Raw genomic sequence first — 21,607 nt, forward strand, 5'->3', positions numbered from 1 at the left:
TACCATTTAATTTTTAAACAAAAATTAAAGGGATTGCAGTGCCCCATAAAACAAGAGGGAAAATAAATTGGTACCATGGTGTAGCTGTCCATACCAGTTTAAATTGAAGAAAATGAATTTGTAATGTTAAAACACATTGAGACACTCATCCAGGTATATATACCACATGACCGTGATGCATTACAACAGAGGTTTGGAAAGTATTGTTAGAAGTGGGAACATTTCCCTGGTGTGAACACAGCCTCAGATTCAGTGTCTGGGAATTTATTGTGGAAACTTCTGAAGTAATATTTTAAACAGTTGAAGATGCAAGGCTATATACGGATTTGCTTGATCATCTTCAGCACCTTCCTTCTCCATTTGATGGTGTCAGTTAATAGCAGATTGCTGTGACTTTTAATTTGGGCAAATGATAGTTACCATTTAGCATTATTTGCCTCTGAAACAGAGGCAAATAAAACTGTCTCTTCCATTTTTAGTTTGGAGTGATTAGATATTTCTTCAAGTACCTGGATCCTGAGTTATTTAAAATATTGTACTCTAATATTAACATCTTGAATTGGATCCAATCACTCACTACCAACTAGTGAAAGAATTTCATTTTTTAAAAATAATATTTTTATATAACACACAAACAAACAACCATCAAAAGGATACAACTACAGGGAGGGAAAAGGGGGTAACAGAAAACAAAACAAAACATAGACACAGGGAAGTATTTGCATTCATACAATATCTAATATACTCTTGACTTCATGGCTGTGAAACAGTACTAAAATCCATAGCCTATATTATATTCTCTACTCATATCTGTTTCTGGGCCCAATCTTAAAACATTTTCCAGCTTTCTTTAACATATGTTCTTGTGTTTTCCCATAATGTCTCTGACAATCTATCCATTTCTGCAATATCTAATAATTTTTTAAGTAGCTCCTCTTTCTTCGGATTTTCCTGATTTTTCCAGATCAGCCTTGAAGCTATAAATATGTGCAGCAATATATATTTATTTTTTTATCAACAATTTCTGGCATTATATTCAGCTAAAACATTTCTGGTTTAAAAGCTATTTCTTGTTGTATAATTTCTTGTGTAATATCTTTTATCCATCTCCAAAAGCTTTTTGCTGTATTGCATGTCCACCACATATGAAAAAAGTTCCAGGTTACTGAGAATCCTTCCAACATGGGTTCCTAGCCCCCGATGTCATTTTTGCCAGTTTTACAGGTGTAAAATGCCATCTATAAAACATCTTTAAAACATTTTCTCTCAAGTTTACTGGTCTGAGCCATCTGTAGTTCTCATTCCACATTTGAGTCCAGCCGTCTATGCCTATATTATAATCAAAACGTTGTGCCCATTTAATCACCCCTGTTTTCACCCTTTCGTCTTCTAGATTATATTCTTTAAAAAAGGATACATGTTTGTATAATCTTATCATTAGTATAAATCCATAACCTGTACCTTCCCCTCATAGAAACCCACTATTTTGTCTTTATAAAACCTTGATTCTAATTTTAAAATTGTCCACCAGTCTGTCTGCACACCGATTTCCTTCAGTTCCTGTATACTTTTTAATTGTTGCTCATTAGTTAGTAGGTCTTTATACGTGTATCTCCATTCTTTCAAAATTAACGAAGGTTGAGTGCTACCTGTATCGGGATTTTTTAAATATACACATTTGCTTTTGGAACTTTTGCCAAACTTGGTACAGTGCTTTCCTTACAATATGATCAAAAAAAGTTGTTTGATCTTTATGCTTGCCACTCCATATATTTGTATGCCATCCTAATCTCAGGTCATGTCCAGTGAAAGAATTTCAGAAAGGAGTATACATATGTTCAGTCCTTGCTTCCACTGTTTCCGGGCCATCATAAAAGGAAGTCCCTCATAGAGTGTTTTGCAATAGTCAGATTGGAAAGTTACTGTAAGATGGCACTGCTGTGACTGGATTATCCCAGTCCAGAAATAGCTGTAGCTGATGGACCCACCTTTGCTGGCCAAAAGTACTGCTCACCACTGAGGTAATATGTTTTGTATCATGATGCAGGGAGCCAAAAGAATCCAACTGATAAACAAATTTCTCCATGCTGCCTTGTGTTTTTCTACTTTGCATGGCACGATGGAAGACGTTCTATTTCCAGCATTAGTTTCACCTGGCCAGCCTTGCACTGCTTTTTCTGCTGCACACTGTGTGAGCGGCTGCTTTGTTTCCTGAACAGAAGAGTAATAACAAGCCAGCAATTTGCTTCATGCAGCATTCCTGTGCTGTGTTCCTTTTTAATCATGCTGTGTTTAATAGTCTGCTCAGTGGATTAAATTAAAGAGTGTGGTAACCCAGACTGCTCTTTCAAGTTTTAGATGGTTGGATAAAAGCTGTAGAGCTCACCCACAGAATCCTTGAAAGTGTTCATTTAAGTTAAGATGCTGGATACAACTCTGTGTCATTTATGCTTTTTTAATACCACTGAAATCAATTGTCATGGTCCTCTGGGGACAATAGCGAAGTTCAAGAGAAAGTGGTTACGTACATACCAGAAGTCTGTTCTTGTCTTGTGCACCATCAAAGTGGAAGTGACAGGGACCTTTAAAAAGGTTTTCCAGGTAAGTGAGATATTTAAGTAGTTTTCCCAGTGCCACTTCCAGCAAATGTCCATGGCTGTGTGGGGATTTGAATCCAGGTCTCCTGAGTTCTAGTCTGTCACTCTATTACACCACACTGGACATTTCACTGTCCATTGTTGGTTCTCTTTATCTGCACTTCCAAACTCTAAATATAAACTCATATGCAGTTAATAAATGATTGGTGATGAAAGATGTTGTGAAAAAAAATACAGCGGTGCCTCGACTTACAAACATCTTGACTTGCGACCAATTCAAGTTACGACCAGCTCCAGCCACAAAATTTTACTTTGACTTGCAACTGGAGCTTTGAGATGCAACCAGAAAAAAGGCGGGGGGAAAGGTGGGGGAATTTAAACTGCTAACTGTTGGTCGGCAAAGAGGCTGCTTCTCTGTAGCTCTTTCGCCCCAGTGGTTAGAGAGTGAGCGTTCGGAGGAGGCCTCAGACTGCCTGGTACTGCTTTCTGCTTTTTAAAATGCCTGTTCTGAGTGAGTACAGGGTTTTGCAGCATGGGTTTGGGCTGGGGGGAGGTATGTTTCTGTGCTGTGATGGGTCTTGCAGTGTTTTTTTTTTCAATATGTATTTTTCCCCCCGGCCGGAATGAATTAATCATGTTTCCGATGGGTCTTGCAGTGTTTGTTTGTTTGTTTGGTGTGTTCCCCCCCCCGGAATGGATTAATCGTGTTTACGATGGGTCTTGCAGTTTTTTGGGGGGGATTGGTGGTTTTTTTCCCAACCGGAATGGATTAATCGCGTTTCCGGTGGGTCTTGCAGTGTTATTGTTTTTCGGTGTGTTTTCCCCCCCTCCGGAACAGATTAATCGCGTTTCCGATGGGTCTTGGCAGTGTTTTTTTGTTTTGTTTCTTAGTGGGTTTTTTCCCCAGCCAGAATGGATTAATGGAGTTTCAGTGTATTCCTATGGGAAATGGTGCTTTGAGTTACGACCAACTTGAGTTACGACCATCTTCCAGAACCAATTAAGTTTGTAACTCAAGGCACCATTGTAGGTCAAAGACATAACTGACAGCTTGGATCTCACCTATTGACCATGTGGAATTGACAAAAGGTCTGTGTTGGATGCTGGCATGATTTCAACCATGGATTTCAGAAAATAGAAAGGGAATTCCAGAGTCTGATAATGTTCATCATCTCCTTCAAATGAATTTAAATTACATAAATTAACTGACTGTTTGTAAATGATAAGTACAATCTAGGTAGGGCTGCTGAAACTTCTTAATAGTTTCTCTTTAGTGAATTGATGCTAGTTGTAGTCCAAAAGACCCAAATGAAACCTAGGAAAGGTTTTAACACATGGTTACAAAGTACAGTGGTGCCTCGCTAGACAATTGCTTCGCATAACGACGAATTTGCTTTACGATGAGGTTTTCGGAGCGATCTTGCGCTTCGTATAACGATGTTTCCTATGGGCGATTTTTGCTTTACGATGTTAGGGACCTTGCCTCGCAAGACGATTAAATTTTAGGTCCCTGTTTTTCGCTTTACAATGTTTTGGACAGCTTGGTCTTGTTTCGCTAGACGGGTCTTTTAATGGTCGCTTTTTCGTTAGCCGGCTGTCTTCACTTGGGAAACGTGTTTCGCTTAACTATGTTTCCTATGGCGATTTTCACTTTACGATGATAATTCGTTCCCATTGGAACGGATTATCAGGTTTTCAATGCATTTCAATGGGAAAACGCGATTCGCAAGATGATGTTTTCGCTTAACAGCGATTTTCATGGAACGAATTAACATCGTCTTGCGAGGCACCACTGTATATGAAGTTCCAGTATGTCTACAGAAGCGCTCAGATGCTCAGACAGATATTTCTTAATTCCAGACAAATGCAAGACTTAATTCTTTAGCCTTTACATGTTGTGCCTCTGGTCAGTGGAACTCCCTTGCAATACAAACAAATTTTTTTTGTAGTATGAAAATTCCTTGGAAGGAATCCCAGTATTCCAAACAGGCTGGTTTTAATAGGATGCCAGTTATACATCTTGATGATAAAAAATATCAGCACTTCGACAATTTAAAAAGCAATACTTTAATCTTGAGAGGGGTCTGGGACAACAAGATATAGTAGATCTCCCTCACCACCACCACCACTACCAAAGGTGAAGAGAGATAGGTGTATTCTTCAAAAGAGGAGACCTGACCTTGGAACCCCTGTTGAAGCCATTGGTGTGTTGACTTTTCCCAGATTGGAACCTTGAGATGAAAGGGGAAGAGGAGATTGAGGGTTACCACTAACAGGGCAGGAAAAGCTGTGGAACCTGTGGACCTCAGTCCATGCGGAAGTTGTGCTAGTTCTGGAACTGATGTAATTTACTTTCCAAAAGAAATTATTGTTATTAGTAGTAGCAGCATTATCAAGCAGTAACAACAAAACCTGTTCATAGGGCAAATAAATACAGGAACCTGGTTCTTTTCTGCTTCTGGCCGGTTAGCAGAAGGGATTAGATGAATCGGGGATATGTGATCTGAGAGCCTCCTTTTGTGTGCTTAGGACCGCACCTTTAAAGATATTGACAGTGACCCACAAATGAATAATAGGCTATTTATACACAACATGAAAGTAGTTACTCAGATGTATGGTCATGTCTGCTGTGATGCTTGAGGGAAACAGAAGAGATTGAAGATAAGTATAACATATATTATAAAATATAATAACTATATTTTCAAAATTAAACCTTCTTGGCACCTACTAGTTCATAGGAATTAAAGTCAGTATTAAATTCACTCTTTACTTTCCCTCATGGCAATTTTTAAATACCCAGTTTTAGCAGGTTCTCCAGAATAAGGTTTGTTTGTTAGTTATGTGATATCACGTTGGAACCGACTTCTAGTGACCTTAAGAGTGAGATGTTTAAGGAGTACTTTTACCAGTTTCACACCTCCATTGAGTTTCTGTGGCCAATTGGGGCTTCAAACTCTGATCTCTTAAGTCATAGTATGTCCCTCTATCCACTACACCACATTGGAATCCCAGAATTAACTATTCACTTTGTTGGTGAATGCAAAACAGTGGGGGGCTGGATTTGTGTTATGTGTTTTCAGAACATTTATATGTAATATGTATACATATACCCATGAAGTAGTGAAGATGTGGAAACTGTACTACTTGTGTTACTATTATGGTGCTTTAAAGTAAAATAAAGAAACATATTTGTTTGCCTTTTGATTACTCTCTTTCTTTTTAGGTTTTTGAAGTAGCATACGGTATTCCATATACAGTGGGGTCTTGACTTACGAACTTAATCCGTATTGGAAGGCGGTTTGTAGGTCGAAAAGTTCATAGGTCGAATCTGCATTTCCCATAGGAATGCACTGAAAACCATTTAATCCGTATCTGCTCTTTTCCGTCCATAGAAATAATGGGAAGCTGCTATTCCACCCTCTACCACTAGAGGGGAGTATTTTTTCTTTTTTTCTTAGGTCAAGAAAAGTTCAGGAAAGGAGGGGGGAGGCAGGGAACAGTTTGCAAAGCACTTTTGAAATCTTTTTTTTCAACAAAGCCAATTTTAAAGCATGTTTTAAAGCATATTGTGCTGATTTTTTTCAGCACAAAGACACACAGGCAGGAGTCTGGAACTCACACCTCAGCCTTTTTAGGTGCTGAGCAAGCCTCCCCAGCCGATCAGCTGTTAAGTGGGGAGAGGAGAGGGCAGGAGTGGAGAAAAGCACAAAATGGATGCCAGGCTCCCTTCTGGGTGTCAGCTTTTATCTGTTTGCTGCTCTTTTTCCTGCAGTTTGGGGGCTACCAAGGCCTGGTAAGTGACTTTCTTTTATTTATTTTTAAGTTTCTGACCCTTTTTTCCCCTCCAGAAGCCTCTAAAGGGAGGGGCACTTTTTTCCTGTTCGTAACTCGAGGGAAGCTCGTATGTCGAGTCCTTATTTTCCTATCGGGCGGTGTGGCATTCAGCTCTGCTCTCACCTGTCCGTCACAGCTGGGCAGGGGAACTTCAGCCAATGAGAGGACAGAGGGTGGTGCAGAAGGGGAGGAGCTGGGTTATATAAGGTGTGTGTGATGTGTCAGATCAGATTCAGTTTGGAAGATGAGTGATTAGAGAGATTGATAGAGAGTGAGAAAGAGCCTGTCAGTGAGGGAAAAATCTGTGTGAGCTAGAGAAATAGTGATTGACTAATTGATTTATACCTGTGATTTACTCCTTTTATTTTGTGTAATCAATAAACACTTTATTTGTTTTGAAAGAAACACTTGTCCTTGTGATTTAAAGGATAGGTTGGTGGCAGCAGTTTTGGTGAGAGGTAGTGAGCACTCTTAGAGGCCTGGATTTGTAGAGGCTTGAGAGTGGCCCGCTACAGGCGGGTTCGTAAGTTGAATTGTTCGCAAGTAGGGTCGTTCGTAAGTTGAGACCCCACTATAATCTACGTTATTGATGTACAAGAGTGCAGCAATGATCTTGTGCTGGCAGAGCGGATACCAGCATTTTACAAGGTACGGAGGTGCCTCGACTTATGACCATAATCCATCCCAGAAGAGGATCGTAAGTTGAAATGTTCGTAAGTCGAATCAGCATTTCCCATTGAAATGCACTGAAACCCAATTTATTTATTTATTTATTCTATTTATTTTATTTATATCCCGCCTATCTAGTCAACTCAGGACCACTCTAGGCGGTTCCGGCTGTCTTTTGGTTGTACGTAGAGGTGCCGGTTGCAAGTTGAAGCATTCATTCCCATAGGAAATAATGCAAAAGTGGTTAACCCGTCCTCTACCACTAAGGGGACAATTTTTCTTCTTTTAACCTAAGATGACTTAGGTTAAAAAAAGGGCAGGAAAGAGGGAGAGGGAGGGAGGGAACAATGGGGAAAAGAGGAAAGAAAGTAGGTCATCACTGGGGCACACAGACCCCTCAGCCAAAGGTTTGTGCTGTTAAGCACAAAAAGAGAGACGATAGATAGAGAGAAGACAATGGGGGGAGAGAGTTTGTAGTCTAAAACACATTTTAAACCCACACATTTAAACCTACACATTTTACACCAACACATTTTAAACCAAACCAAACACCTTTTAAACAAAACACATTGTAAACCAAAACCAGCAACCATTATTCCAGCAAACAGATCCCCTCAGCACAAAAAGAGAGCATAGAAAGAGAGAAAAGACAATGCGGGGGGGGGGGGGGGAGAAACTTGAGTCTAAACTCCATTTTACACCAATCCAGGAAGTACAGACCCTTGCAGGAAATTTTCTGATTAAAAAAAAAGACTTTGGAGTCTAAACTCCATTTTACACCAAGCCAGGCAGCACAGACCAGCAAAGAGAGGCCACAGTACACAAACCCTAGGAGCCACACAATGCAAAAATAAATAAATTTTACATTTATTGATTGATTGATTGATTGTATTTATATCCCGCCTATCTATATATCTTGCCTATCTGTAATTTTAAAATTACAGTCTAATTTTCACATTTAATTTTAATTTAATATTACAGTCTACTTTTCACATTTTAAATCCACACCCATCAGAGCACAGAAACATAACCCCCACCCTAGCTCAAAGCCACACTGCAAAAACACCCAGAACAGTTTTTAAAAAGCAGAAAACAGCACCTTACCTCCCTGCAAACACACACATGCTCACTCCGAAGGAGAAGGAGGCAGTTCTGAAGCCTCTGACGACGACACACACTCTCTAACTGCTGAGGCAAAAGAGCTACAAAGAAGCAGCCTCGTCATCACCTACAGTTAGAAATTTGAATTTCCTGCCTTTTCCCCCTGCCTTTTTCGGTTTGTAAGTGGAACCTCCGGTCGCAAGTTGAAGCAAGAGCTTCAGGAAAGTAAGAAAATGGTAAAAAAAAAAAAAAGATTGCAACTGGTTGTAACAATGAAAATGCAGTGAGGGCCTCATTTGAAGTTTCTCAACTAATAGCAAAAACCAGAAAACTGCACACAGTAGCATGAAGAACTTACGTATATTACCTGCTGCAAAAATCATGGTTTCTACACTGGTCAACAAGAAAGCTGTCAAGGACCTTTCCTTAATACTGTTGTCAGATAACACAGTTAAGAAGTGAATCAACCTTTTGTCAGCCAATATCAATGAACAATTATCAGAAAGCATTCTCATGTCTCCTTATTTTGCACTGCAATTGAACGGAAGCACAGACATAACAAGCAAAGGGACCTTACTGTGCTACATTACATAGGAGCATGAGAGAAACGTTTTCGAATACATGCTGTTCATCTACTCACTGGTACACACTTCAGCTTAAACAGGTTTATAACATCTAATGAAATGGACTGATTGAAATTTGTTGCAATTAGCACATATGGGGCACGAGCAAAGTCTGAAAAGCTTACTGGAGTTGTAGCATGTATTAAGGAAATCATACTGTCAGTGATTTGGTGCCACTGCTGCATACTTGTTATTGTTTAGTCATTAAGTTGTGTCCGACTCTTCGTGACCCCACGGACCAGAGCACTCCAGGCCCTCCTGTCTTCCACTGCCTCCCTGAGTTTGGTCAAATTCATGTTCGTAGCTTCGACGACACTGTCCAGCCATCTCGTTCTCTTTCTTCCCCTTCTCCTCTTGCCATCACACTTTCAATCAAGGTCTTTTCCAGAGAGTCTTCTCTTCTCATGAGATGGTCAAAGTATTGAAGCCTCAACTTCAGGATCTGTCCTTCCAGTGAGCACTCATGGCTGATTTCCTTCAGAATGGATAGGTTTATCCTCTTTGCAGTCCAGGGGACTCTCAAGAATCTCCTCCAGCACCACAGTTCAAAAGCATCAATTCTTCAGAGGTCAGCCTTCACTTCCATACATCAGTACTGGAAAAACCATAGCTTTGACTATGCATACTTTTATCAGCAAGGTGATGTCTCTGCTTTTTAAGATGCTGTCAAGATTTGTCATCGCTTTCCTCCCAAGAAGCAGGCGTCTTTTAATTTCGTGGCTGCTGTCTCCATCTGCAGTGATCATGGAGCCCAGGAAAATAAAATCTGTAACTGCCTCCATATCTTTCCCTTCTATTTCCCAGGAGGTGATGGGACTCATGGCCATGATCTTAGTTTTTTTGATGTTGAGCTTCAGACCATGTTTTGCACTCTCCTCTTTCACCCTCATTAAGAGGTTCTTTAATTCCTCCTCACTTTCTGCCGTCAGAGTGGTATCATCTGCATATATGAGGTTGTTGATATTTCTTCTGGCAATCTTAATTCCAGTTTGGGATTCCTCCGGAGCAGCCTTTTGCATGATGTATTCTGCATATAAATTAAATAAGCTGGGGGACAGTATACAGCCTTGTCGTACTCCTTTCCCAATTTTGAACTAATCAGTTGTTCCATATCCAGTTCTAACTGTTGATTCCTGTTCCACATATAGATTTCTCAGGAGATAGAGAAGGTGGTCAGGCACTCCCATTTCTTTAAGGACTTGCCATAGTTTGCTGTGGTTCACACAGTCAAAGGCTTTTGCATAGTCAATGAAGCAGAAGTAGATATTTTTCTGGAACTCTCTGGCTTTCTCCATAATCCAGCGCAAGTTAGCAATTTGGTCTCTAGTCCCTCTGCCCCTTAGAAATCCAGCTTGCACTACTAGGAGTTCTCGGTCCACATACTGCTGAAGCCTACCTTGGAGGATTTTGAGCATAACCTTGCTAGCGTGTGAAATGAGTGCAATTGTGCAGTAGTTGGAGCATTCTTTGACACTGCCCTTCTTTGGGATTGGGATGTAGACTGAACTTTTCCAATCCTCTGGCCATTGTTGAGTTTTCCAAACTTGCTGGCATATGGAGTGTAGGACCTTAACAGCGTCATCTTTTAAGATTTTAAGTAGTTCAACTGGAATGCCATCACCTCCACTGGCCTTGTCGTTAGGCATGCTTTCTAAGGCCACTTGACTTCCCTCTCCAGGATGTCTGGCTCAAGTTCGGCAACCACGCTATCTGGGTTGTCCGGGATATCCAGATCTTTGTGGTATAATTCCTCTGTGTATTCTTGCCACCTATACTTGATGTCTTCTGCTTCTGTGAGGTCCCTATTATTTTTGTACTTTATCATGTCCATCTTTGCACAAAATGTTCTTTTAATATCTCTAATTTTCTTGAACAAGTATCTGGTTTTTCCCTTTCTATTATTTTCCTCTATTTCTTTGCACTGTTCATTTAAGAAGGCCCCTTTGTCTCTCCTTGCTATTCTTTGGAAGTCTGCATTCAATTTTCTATAACTTTCCCTATCTCCCTTGCATTTTGTTTCTCTTCTCTGCTATTTGTAAGGCTTCGTTGGACAGTCATTTGCTTGCTTGCATTTCCTTTTCTTTGGGATGGTTTTTGTTGGTCCCTCCTGTACAATGTTACGGGCCTCCATCCATAGTTCTTCAGACACTCTGTCCACCAAATCTAGTTCCTTAAATCTGTTCCATTGTGTATTCATAAGGGATTTGGCTTTAGATTATACCTGCTGCATACATAGGGTGAATGAGGGAAGCAGGTTGAAGTGACCTTCCGGGCTACGAGATTGTAAACCGGTCTTTTAGCTGCAATTAAATCTTATTATTTATTTAGTAGTAATATTCATGGATTGCTGCCTTGTCGTGGCGAAGGGGCTTGAGTAACTCAGAGAAGCTATGGGCTATGCCGTGCAGGGACACCCAAGACGGACAGGACATAGTGGAGAGTTCCGACTAAACGCAGTCCACCTGGAGTAGGAACTGGCAATGCCACTCCAGTATCTTTGCCAAGAATGCCCCATGATCAGAAACAAAAGGCTAAAAGATATGACGCTGGAAGATGGGACCCTCAGGTCGGAAGACGTCCAACATGCTACTGAGGAAGAGTGGAGGACAAGTACAAGTAGCTCCAGAGCTAATGAAGTGGTTGGGCCAAAGCCGAAAGGACGCTCAGCTGTGGACGTGCCTGGAAGTGAAAGGAAAATCCAATGCTGCAAAGAAAAATACTGCATAGGAACCTGGAATGTAAGATCTATGAACATTGGGAAGCTGGAGGTGGTCAAACAGGAGATGGCAAGAATAAACATCGACATCCTGGGCATCAGTGAACTAAAATGGACAGGAATGGGCGAATTCAGCTCAGATGATTATCATATCTACTATTGTGGGCAAGAATCCCGTAGAAGGAATGGAGTGGCCCTCATAGTCAACAAAAGAGTGGGAAAAGCTGTAATGGGATACAATCTCAAAAATGATAGAATGATGTCAATACGAATCCAAGGCAGACCTTTCAACATCACAATAATCCAAGCTTATGCACCAACCACCACTGCTGAGGAGACTGAAATTGAACAGTTTTATGAAGATTTACAACACCTTCTAGAACTGACACCAAAGAAAGATGTTCTTCTCATTCTAGGGGACTGGAATGCTAAAGTAGGGAGCCAAGAGATAAAAGGAACAACAGGGAAGTTTGGCCTTGGAGTTCAGAACGAAGCAGGACAAAGGCTAATAGAGTTTTGTCAAGAGAATAAGCTGGTCATCACAAACACTCTTTTCCAACAACACAAGAGGCGACTCTATACATGGAAATCACCAGATGGGCAATATCGAAATCAGATTGATTATATTCTCTGCAGCCAAAGATGGAGAAGCTCTATACAGTCAGCAAAAACAAGACCTGGAGCTGACTGCGGCTCTGATCATCAGCTTCTCATAGCAAAATTCAAGCTTAGACTGAAGAGAGTAGGAAAAAACACTGGACCACTCAGGTATAATCTAAACCAAATCCCCTATGAGTACACAGTGGAAGTAAAGAACAGATTTAAGGAACTCGATTTGGTGGACAGAGTGCCTGAAGAACTTTGGATAGAGGCCTGTAACATTGTCCAGGAGGCAGCAACAAAAACCATCCCAAAGAAAAGGAAATGCAAGAAAGCAAAATGGCTGTCCAACGAGGCCTTAGAAATGGAGAGGAGAAGGGAAGCAAAATGCAAGGGAGATAGAGAAAGTTACAGAAAGTTGAACGCAGACTTCCAAAGAATAGCAAGGAGAGACAAGAGGGCCTTCTTAAATGAACAATGCAAAGAAATAGAGGAAAATAACAGAAAAGGAAAAACCAGAGATCTGTTCAGGAAAATTGGAGATATTAGAGGAACATTTCACGCAAAGATGGACATGATAAAGGACAAAAATGGGAGGGACCTAACAGAAGCAGAAGACATCAAGAAGAGGTGGCAAGAATACACAGAGGAATTATATCAGAAAGATGTGGATATCCCGGACAACCCAGACAATGTAGTTGCTGACCTTGAGCCGGACATCCTGGAGAGTGAAGTCAAGTGGGCCTTAGAAAGCCTGGCTAACAACAAGGCCAGTGGAGGTGATGGCATTCCAGCTGAACTATTTAAAATCTTGAAAGATGATGCTGTTAAGGTGCTACATTCAATATGCCAGCAAGTTTGGAAAACCCAACAGTGGCCAGAAGATTGGATAAGATCAGTCTACATCCCAATCCCGAAGAAAGGCAGTGCCAAAGAATGCTCCAACTACCGCACAATTGCACTCATTTCACACGCTAGCAAGGTTATGCTCAAAATCCTCCAAGGTAGGCTTCAGCAGTATGTGGACCGAGAATTCCCAGAAGTACAAGCTGGATTCCGAAGAGGCAGAGGCACTCGAGACCAAATTGCTAACTTGCGCTGTATTATGGAGAAAGCCAGAGAGTTCCAGAAAAATATCTACTTCTGCTTCATTGATTATGCAAAAGCCTTTGACTGTGTGGACCACAACAAACTATGGCAAGTTCTTAAAGAAATGGGAGTGCCTGACCACCTTATCTCTCTACTGAGAAACCTATATGTGGGACAGGAAGCAACAGTTAGAACTGGACATGGAACAACTGATTGGTTCAAAATTGGGAAAGGAGTACGACAAGGCTTTATATTGTCCCCCAGCTTATTCAACTTATATGCAGAATACATCATGCGGAAGGCTGGACTGGAGGAATCCCAAGCCGGAATTAAGATTGCCGGAAGAAATATCAACAACCTCCGATATGCAGATGACACCACTCTGATGGCAGAAAGTGAGGAGGAATTAAAGAACCTTGTAATGAGGGTGAAAGAGGAGAGTGCAAAAAATGGGCTGAAACTCAACATCAAAAAAACTAAGATCATGGCCACTGGTCCCATCACCTCCTGGGAAATAGAAGGGAAAGATATGGAGGCAGTTACAGATTTTATTTTCCTGGGCTCCATGATCACTGCAGATGGAGACAGCAGCCACGAAATTAAAAGACGTCTGCTTCTTGGGAGGAAAGCGATGACAAATCTTGACAGCATCTTAAAAAGCAGAGACATCACCTTGCCAGCAAAAGTCCGAATAGTCAAAGCTATGGTTTTTCCTGTCGTGATGTATGGAAGTGAGAGCTGGACCATAAAGAAAGCAGACCGCCGAAGAATTGATGCCTTTGAATTGTGGTGCTGGAGGAGACTCTTGAGAATCCCCTGGACTGCAAGGAGAACAAACCTATCAGTTCTAAAGGAAATCAACCCTGAATGCTCACTTGAAGGACAGATCCTGAAGCTGAGGCTCCAGTACTTTGGCCATCTAATGAGAAGAAAAGACTCCCTGGAAAAGACCTTGATGTTGGGAAAGTGTGATGGGAAGAGGAGAAGGGGACGACCGAGGATGAGATGGCTGGACAGTGTCTGTGAAGCAACCAACATGAATTTGACACAACTCCTGGAGGCAGTAGAAGATAGGAGGACCTGGCGTGCTCTGGTCCATGGGGTCACGAAGAGTCGGACACGACTAAACGACTAAACGACGACGACGCATACATAGGGAAGCTCTAGTTGTACCAGTTGGGAACCACTGCTGTAGACCAGCTTGACTGCTGCCATTGGTGTTGTCAATATTCAAGATGCCCTTTGCTTTGTAAACCTTGGCATCGTTGTTTTTGTGGCAACATGAGCACAATATTGTACAGCAATGTTGGGCCATTTTCTACCTATTTGAATTGTTGATATCAAAGCACAATAACCCATATCCATAAAGCAGAGGTGTTCTTGAAGAATTGAATAACATTTTTTTAAAAAAAAAAACTGCACTGGAATACTGAAATTTAAAAGCACATAAAATTGATCTCATTTCCATTTTACATTTCTGCAAGGTGTCCATTTGCTTCCAAAGTGTGTACATAGGGTTCTTCTCTTATGAAAGGGAAACATTTGATACGCTTGTTGTATCTTTTCATGCACCTTAAGCTGCATGATTGCACACCTGTATTTAAATGAGAGTGGTTCCTGAATAATGCGTATCAACAAATAAGAAACCAACAAGGGTCCCTGCATTATTTTGTATCTATTTTCTTTGGCATTCTCTCTCTCTCTCTCTCTCTCTCTCTCTCTCTCTCTCTCTCTCTCTCACACACACACACACACACACACACACACACACACACACACACACACACACACACACACACACACACACACACACAAAATTGTCCCACAAAAAATACAAAATTGTCCTTCCCCGCGGGAGATAGTTTTCTGCTGATACTTTTGTTCGCAGAGCTCTGGGGTGCCTGGGAATAGTGCTCACATAAGCATGACTACTTTCAAACAGGTCAAAGATATTCTGAAGCAGCAGGATTTTATGAATATTTCATGAATAGCTTAAGTTAGAATTTTAGGATTTTTTTTTTTAAAGGCGAGAAAGTAGGTCAAACATGCCTGGTTTGAGTATTTTGCTTGCCTAAAATGCTGAACACCCAGATACAGTATATTTTTCAATGCTGAACAAGATGTAGCATTTATTTATTTTTTAATGTACCCTGTTGTGAGCAAAGCAATTTCAACTGTAAATGTTCTGAAGTGGCACTTTCTGTAAATGTTGGAAATGCTACAATGATGACTGCATAAGAAATCTGGACTTGGAAGAAGCCCCAGTTTATTACTCCTCCTTAGCACAACTCACTTTGATTTTGGCAGGGGAATGGGGTTACATGTTGCAATGTAGAACAAACAAGAAAAATTATTGTGGTCTTTATGACATGATTAATTCCTGTGTTTAGCACTTTAAATATTCTCAATGTCTTTAAAATGTAACAGTGCTTTTGTCATGTAATAAAAGCCAAGTCACAATTTTTCCAGCTATTTCATCCCATATTTTCTGTTTGCACTTTGTTAATTCTGTGTCTTTTGTTTTGTTCTGGTTGTTTGGGTAGCACTTCCATTTTCTGAAAGAAATACCCCCTTTCCCTACTAATACTAGTACAGTTTGTTAATCATAGTGTTGACTTCAAATATTCAAAAGAAATTTGATTTTCTTTACTTGTTCTTGCTTTCCTTTTTACCAGTTCACTTATTTTAAAAATAAATCTCTGTGCCAGTGGTAGACTTCATTGTCAATTCCATGTGTGTATTTGAGTGTGTGTTAAACCTGATCGGACCACTTTCACAGTTAAGTCCACAATTAGTTGTTCTAGGTCCTGAGCAACACTTAGGATCCAGGATCAAATGTATCCAGCAATGACTGTATTTAAAAAAGCAAAAACAACAACAGGAGCAGCACCTTTACTCCACCACCCTCTCTCTCTTCTCTTTTACCTCCCTACGATGATGATGATAGCTGTGATGACAACACTGGTTGGTCTACATTTATCTCTCACATTTGGTTCTAAGCAACACTCTTTACCAGGCTTAGAAACCCATTCATCACACCCTCTCCGCTCTGATCTCTTTCTCCTTCCTAACCTAAAAAATGGCTGAATGAGGAAAGCACATAAGTAACTGTAGGACCCAGGAACACCGGGTTTGAATTCCCATTTGGTCATGGAAACTCACTGGTAATTTTGCTCACTGGTAAAATCACTCCTTAAATATTTCACTTAGCTTAAAAGCCTTATTAGGGTTGATATAGTTCAGTGCCTACTTGATAGCACATAACACACATACACATGCATAGCATGGATAATATTATCTAAGTTCAAATAGTTCACAGCCTTGGCCTGATGTACAAGATCCTACTGCCCACACATCAAACTTTCTCAATTCCCCCCTTTCTTTCTTTGTAACACATACTACTGGCCAGAATTCAGGATTTGGTCAATAAATCTTTAAATATGTATATCTCTGTTATTCCCTTATGTTTTGTAAAATTCCCTATCCAGAGAAAGTTAAAAATTCAAACATAGTATGTTTTAAGATACTTCATATGGCCTAATAAATGAATGTGCAGTAAGATTTTTGGCCTCAGACAAATCTATCCGTTTAGCCTTCTCGTGGTGTGCGATTTAGAGCTAGAATTTAAACAGCCAAATAACGAAACACAGAAGACATTGCTAAGTATCTTTTTTGTTGGGTTTGCTAAAAAGGATTTACAGTTGTAAGGGGCTGCTGCAGAGTTAGCTATCAAGAGATTCTTCCTTCATGCTTGATATGTAGATCTAATCTATGTGTCATCGTAATTGCTTCACAAAGCCTCATCTTCTTTGCAGTTCTGGCCTCTATAGGTTTAGGGGTTTAACTGAAGCCAGATTGGGAAGTATAATAGAGGGTTCCTATCCTGGGTGTTAGCATCTCAGATTACTGGCTGGATTCTATTACAGTACATTACCAAAAAGCCCTAAACTGTTACAGTACTTGGACTCTTCCCCTTTCAGCCCCTTCCAAAAATATTAAAAAGTTACAGCTAGCTCATTTAGTTGCCAGTACATCTAATTCTTCCCACAGATGTTTTCTGTACAACTGCACTTTTTCACATCATCACATTTTATTTTGTATGCCCTTTTAATGTCCACATTAGAATACTGCTTCACTTTTTCAGACAAGAGTGTTGATGACAAAGAACAGAAAGCTCAAGAGTTGTTTAACTCCCATTTATTGTACTTACATTTTTCACTTAAAATTTAACTGAATGTGTTGACTATCTTATTTGGTAAACACTCGTTTTAGATTTTGGGAGTGTGGAAGTTAACTACAATTTCTATAGTACCGAGTTAGCGTGGCCACTGTTCATGCTTTCTGCAGGATTGTGTGTAGTTGCAGAGTAGCTTTTCCAAATTCTCATCTTTCTGAGGAGGACACAGAATGATGGTGATGTGTTACTCTTCCGAAGTTTGCATTCTTAAATTGATTTTGATTAAGCAGCCAAGTTGTTCTAGTAGATGTATTTAGATTTAAGATACAGTCATACATGTTTTCTCTGCTTTTTTTATCTTTTCATTTCAGTGGTTAGGGCTGGCTGGCTGCCCCCACCTCCGCCTGCTCTACCTCCTAGGCCATTGATATCACAGGTATGTATAACACTTCATGAGAAATTTGGTTCTGTGCCTTCTTTAAAATGGGCAGATGGCATTGGAAGAGTGTCTAGATAGATTGGAGGCAATCTTTCATATCTCATAATCCTACCGTGTAGTTGAGACAGAGGAAATACTGGTTACTAGAGAGCTCCATAAAGGGCAGTAAAATATAGCATAAACATTCCCTGATGGTTGTCAGAATAATAACAGCATTGTGGGACAAAACACTAGATTATTTTAACTAAAATTAATAATTCTGCTATAGCAAGCTATGAAAATGGAGCTGATGTAGATCATGTAAGCAGATTCTGACGTGTGATATGACGTTTAATTGCACTGTGCTGTGTATTACAAACACAGATGTTTCCCTCTCTCTCTTACATCCACGGGTGTCTTACTTACACATCATAATATTTCTACACCTTAAGCTGCTGATGTAGTTTAAGGTGTAGAAAGCACTGGAATTCAGCTGTATAATCCGTAACAAGCTTTCTGAGATTACCATTAGTACATTTATCTCTGAATGTTCCCATCCTTCTTGTGCAGTAAGAGTTAATTTGTTTTCATTTTTTATCTACTTGCTGAGGCATTTTGATGTATAGTATTTAGGTATACTAAGTCAAATGTCTGTCATTTTTGCAGTTTCAGTCCCCTTCTTTGTGTTTACATACATAGCACAATTCAGTATTTCAGAACTGTGCTCAGTTGTTTATTTATTTATTAAACTTGTATCCCACCCATCTAGACAGCATCTACTCTGGGTGGCTCACAACAAAATAGAATAAAAAACAATTAAAAATATCAACAACAATTTCACAGCAATAAGCATATCATTCAAGATAAGAGACAGATCAGGTGGTGCCCAGAGGGAAGGCCTGCCTAAATAGTCAGGGTTTGAGTTGGCTTTTGAAAATACCCAGCGAAGGGGCCAAGTGGATCTTGGAGGGGAGATTATTCCACAAACGGGGGGGGGCACTGCTGAGAAGGCTTGATTTCTTGTTTTTTCTTTCCGGGCCTCCCTCGGCGTTAGGCTCCTCAACTGCCCCTCCTTGCTAAAACGAATAATACGAGTAAGGCATTCCGCCAAGTATCGAGGTCCTAAACCATTTAGGGCTTCATAAGTCATCCTTAACACTTTGAAATCAATGCAGAAACGAACAGGCAGCCAATGCAAGACAGCCAGAGTGGGAGAAATATGCTGGTGTTTTCTCACTCCACTAAGAAGTCTGGCCACCGCATTCTGCACCATTTGAAGCTTCCGCATCAATCTCAAAGTTAGCCCCACGTAGAGCGCATTACAGTGGTCTCAGTTCGAGATTACAAACACATGGACCAGAGTGGTGAGCGCCACAACATCAAGATAGGGACGCAGCTGGGCAATCCTCCACAGATGGAAATAGGCGGAGTGGACCACAGACGCCACCTGGATTTCCATGGTGAGCGCCGGGTCCAGGTGAATCCCCAAGTTGCGAACCTCACTCTTTGTGGTGAGAGTCACCCCCTCAAAAGAGAGGGAGTTTCCCAAACCGCCGATGATGGATCCACCACCCTCAGGACCTCTGTCTTGTCCAGGTTCAGCCTCAGCCCATTTTCCTGCATCCATTGCAGTACAGCCTCCAGACAGCGCTGAAGGGACAGAACGGCATCCACTGTGGTTGGAGAAAAGGAGATGTAGAGCTGAGTGTCATCAGCATACTGATGACATGATGCCCCACACCCCCTGATGACCCTGCCCAGTGGCCTCATATAGATATTAATAGATATTAAACGGCATTGGGGAGATAATCGAGCCCTGTGGAACCCCACAGTTGAGACTCCACGGGGCTGAAACTCTCTCCCCAAGCTGTACTCTCTGAGGACGGTCCTCCAAGAAGGATTGGACCCAGGCAAGCGCCAGGCCACCAATTTCCAGCTTGGAGAGCCTTCTCAGGAGGATCCTGTGGTCGATGGTATCAAAGGCCATATGTAAATCAGCAATAGAATTATTGCCATGGATTTTTGATTTTTTTATGGCTTAGATGAATGGTAGGTTGTTGCCTTTACTTTTTTAAATGATAAGCTACCTTGGTTCACGATCTAGAAAGGTACCTCAGAAATATGGTGAAGTAGATACATGTTATATGTTTCAGATACCACTCAACATGTTAGAAATCCAAACATATTAAATTTTGAGCCAAAACGTTTTGCATAATTAAACAAAAATTAAACTATGTTTACGGAGCCTGATCAGTATGGATGTATCATGAATACTGATTAGAATACTAATGTGTGTTCCCTCCAAACCTAGCATTTTCATCATTTCTTAACTCATTTTGAGAACAGAATTCTGGAACTACAGTGTCCTGAAGTTAGTTGTCCCCATCACTGATGTATCACTCTGATTTGCTTCTTATTCTACCTTATTTCCTAAGAACAGGAGCACCTTTTCTTTATTCTTCTTTATAATTATTTCCCCTTTAATTGTTTTTCTAAGGAGATTTATCAGAGTTTTTCTTTCTCAATCCATATTACACTTCAATGTCTTACTCCCTCAAGAGAAGTAAGTCTTACTCCCCCAAGAAGAAAATTATACCAAAATTATTTTCTGCAGCTTAAAATTGCACTTCTACATTGACATTCCAGATTGCCTTCTTCTATTGTACAATTTCTCTGACAACACTACATACAAATGTGCACTCTGCTTTTATTTTCCAGGTTTCTCATCCTATCACAAATACTGAGCTAAATACCCAACTGAAATCAGGTTATATAGACTTCACACTTCAAGAACAGGTACAACTTTCAATTTTAGAATTGACCTGTAAATTCTTTCAGTTTTTTTGCCTCAGCTATCGATAGGCACAGAGTGTGTTTGTATGAAGCCAAAATCCTTACCTCAATGGAAGAAATAATAGCCAACATGGGAAATTTAAACAGACTAATCGGCCAGTCTTAACTACGTGCTTATTGAGAAGGAAATTCCATTTATTTCAGTAAGATTTACTTCCATATGAGAGTATGCATAGGATTACAGTGCCATGTTTCTTAAACCACGGAGCCCAAGAGAATAATTTGAGAGATGATATATCTGCTAGCCCACAGATTGCTTACTAACAGAAAGGTTGCTCTCCCAGACTCCTTTGCTGCCTGCCAGCCCTGTGGGCAGCCAAGAACACATGTAAGTGATGAAAATAGGGCTGCATAAAAATAATAGCTTTGTTTTACACATCCTTCTGAATGCAGCACCTTCTCTGTTTTCATGCTCCATCAAGTGGATTCTTCAGTGATTCTATGAATTGGTGACCTCTGAAAACACCTGTCTTTAGTAAAAGGGATGCTGACAGAAAGTAAAGGAAGGCTCTTTGATGAGCTAGATTCCTGAAGAGCATCAAAGTGGAGCAAAATGTCTGGAGCTGTGAATCATTTCAAATATTCTTGTCTAAGCAGGACACTATGGACAAGACACCATGTATTGGGAGATGCATGGTCAGGGGTAGAGAACCATCTCCATTGGGTTTTGTAAAAGAGGACAGTAGGGTCTGAGTCATGGTAGGGGTGCCATCCCACAAAGAGGGTTTACAGTATAACACTCCAAACATTGCTGACTATCCAGCGTAAGGATAAAGGAAAAAAGGAAACTACAGCCTTTAATTTGCAAGACCTGGACAGGGGTGTTACAGAGTTTATAGAGAGTCTCCATTAAGTCAGTAGTGACTTGATGGCACATAAAAAGACAGAAAGTGTTGCATTCCAAAGGAAGTGCAAGACAACATTTTCATG

At 40.6% G+C, this 21,607-nt stretch overlaps 1 protein-coding gene across 2 annotated transcripts in view; it reads left to right on the forward strand.

The window, feature by feature from the left end:
• REPS2 (RALBP1 associated Eps domain containing 2) overlaps window positions 1-21,607 on the forward strand; it is a 116,087-nt gene that overhangs the window by 70,939 nt on the left and 23,541 nt on the right. For both annotated transcript variants that reach the window (XM_072994334.2, XM_072994336.2), the window contains 2 exons: window positions 17,778-17,842; window positions 20,543-20,620. In XM_072994334.2, the coding sequence (XP_072850435.2) occupies window positions 17,778-17,842; window positions 20,543-20,620 (143 nt within the window). The remainder of the gene's footprint in view (window positions 1-17,777; window positions 17,843-20,542; window positions 20,621-21,607) is intronic.

This window comes from Pogona vitticeps, chromosome 3 (genome assembly GCF_051106095.1).
Source record: "Pogona vitticeps strain Pit_001003342236 chromosome 3, PviZW2.1, whole genome shotgun sequence".
Lineage (NCBI taxonomy): Eukaryota > Metazoa > Chordata > Lepidosauria > Squamata > Agamidae > Pogona > Pogona vitticeps.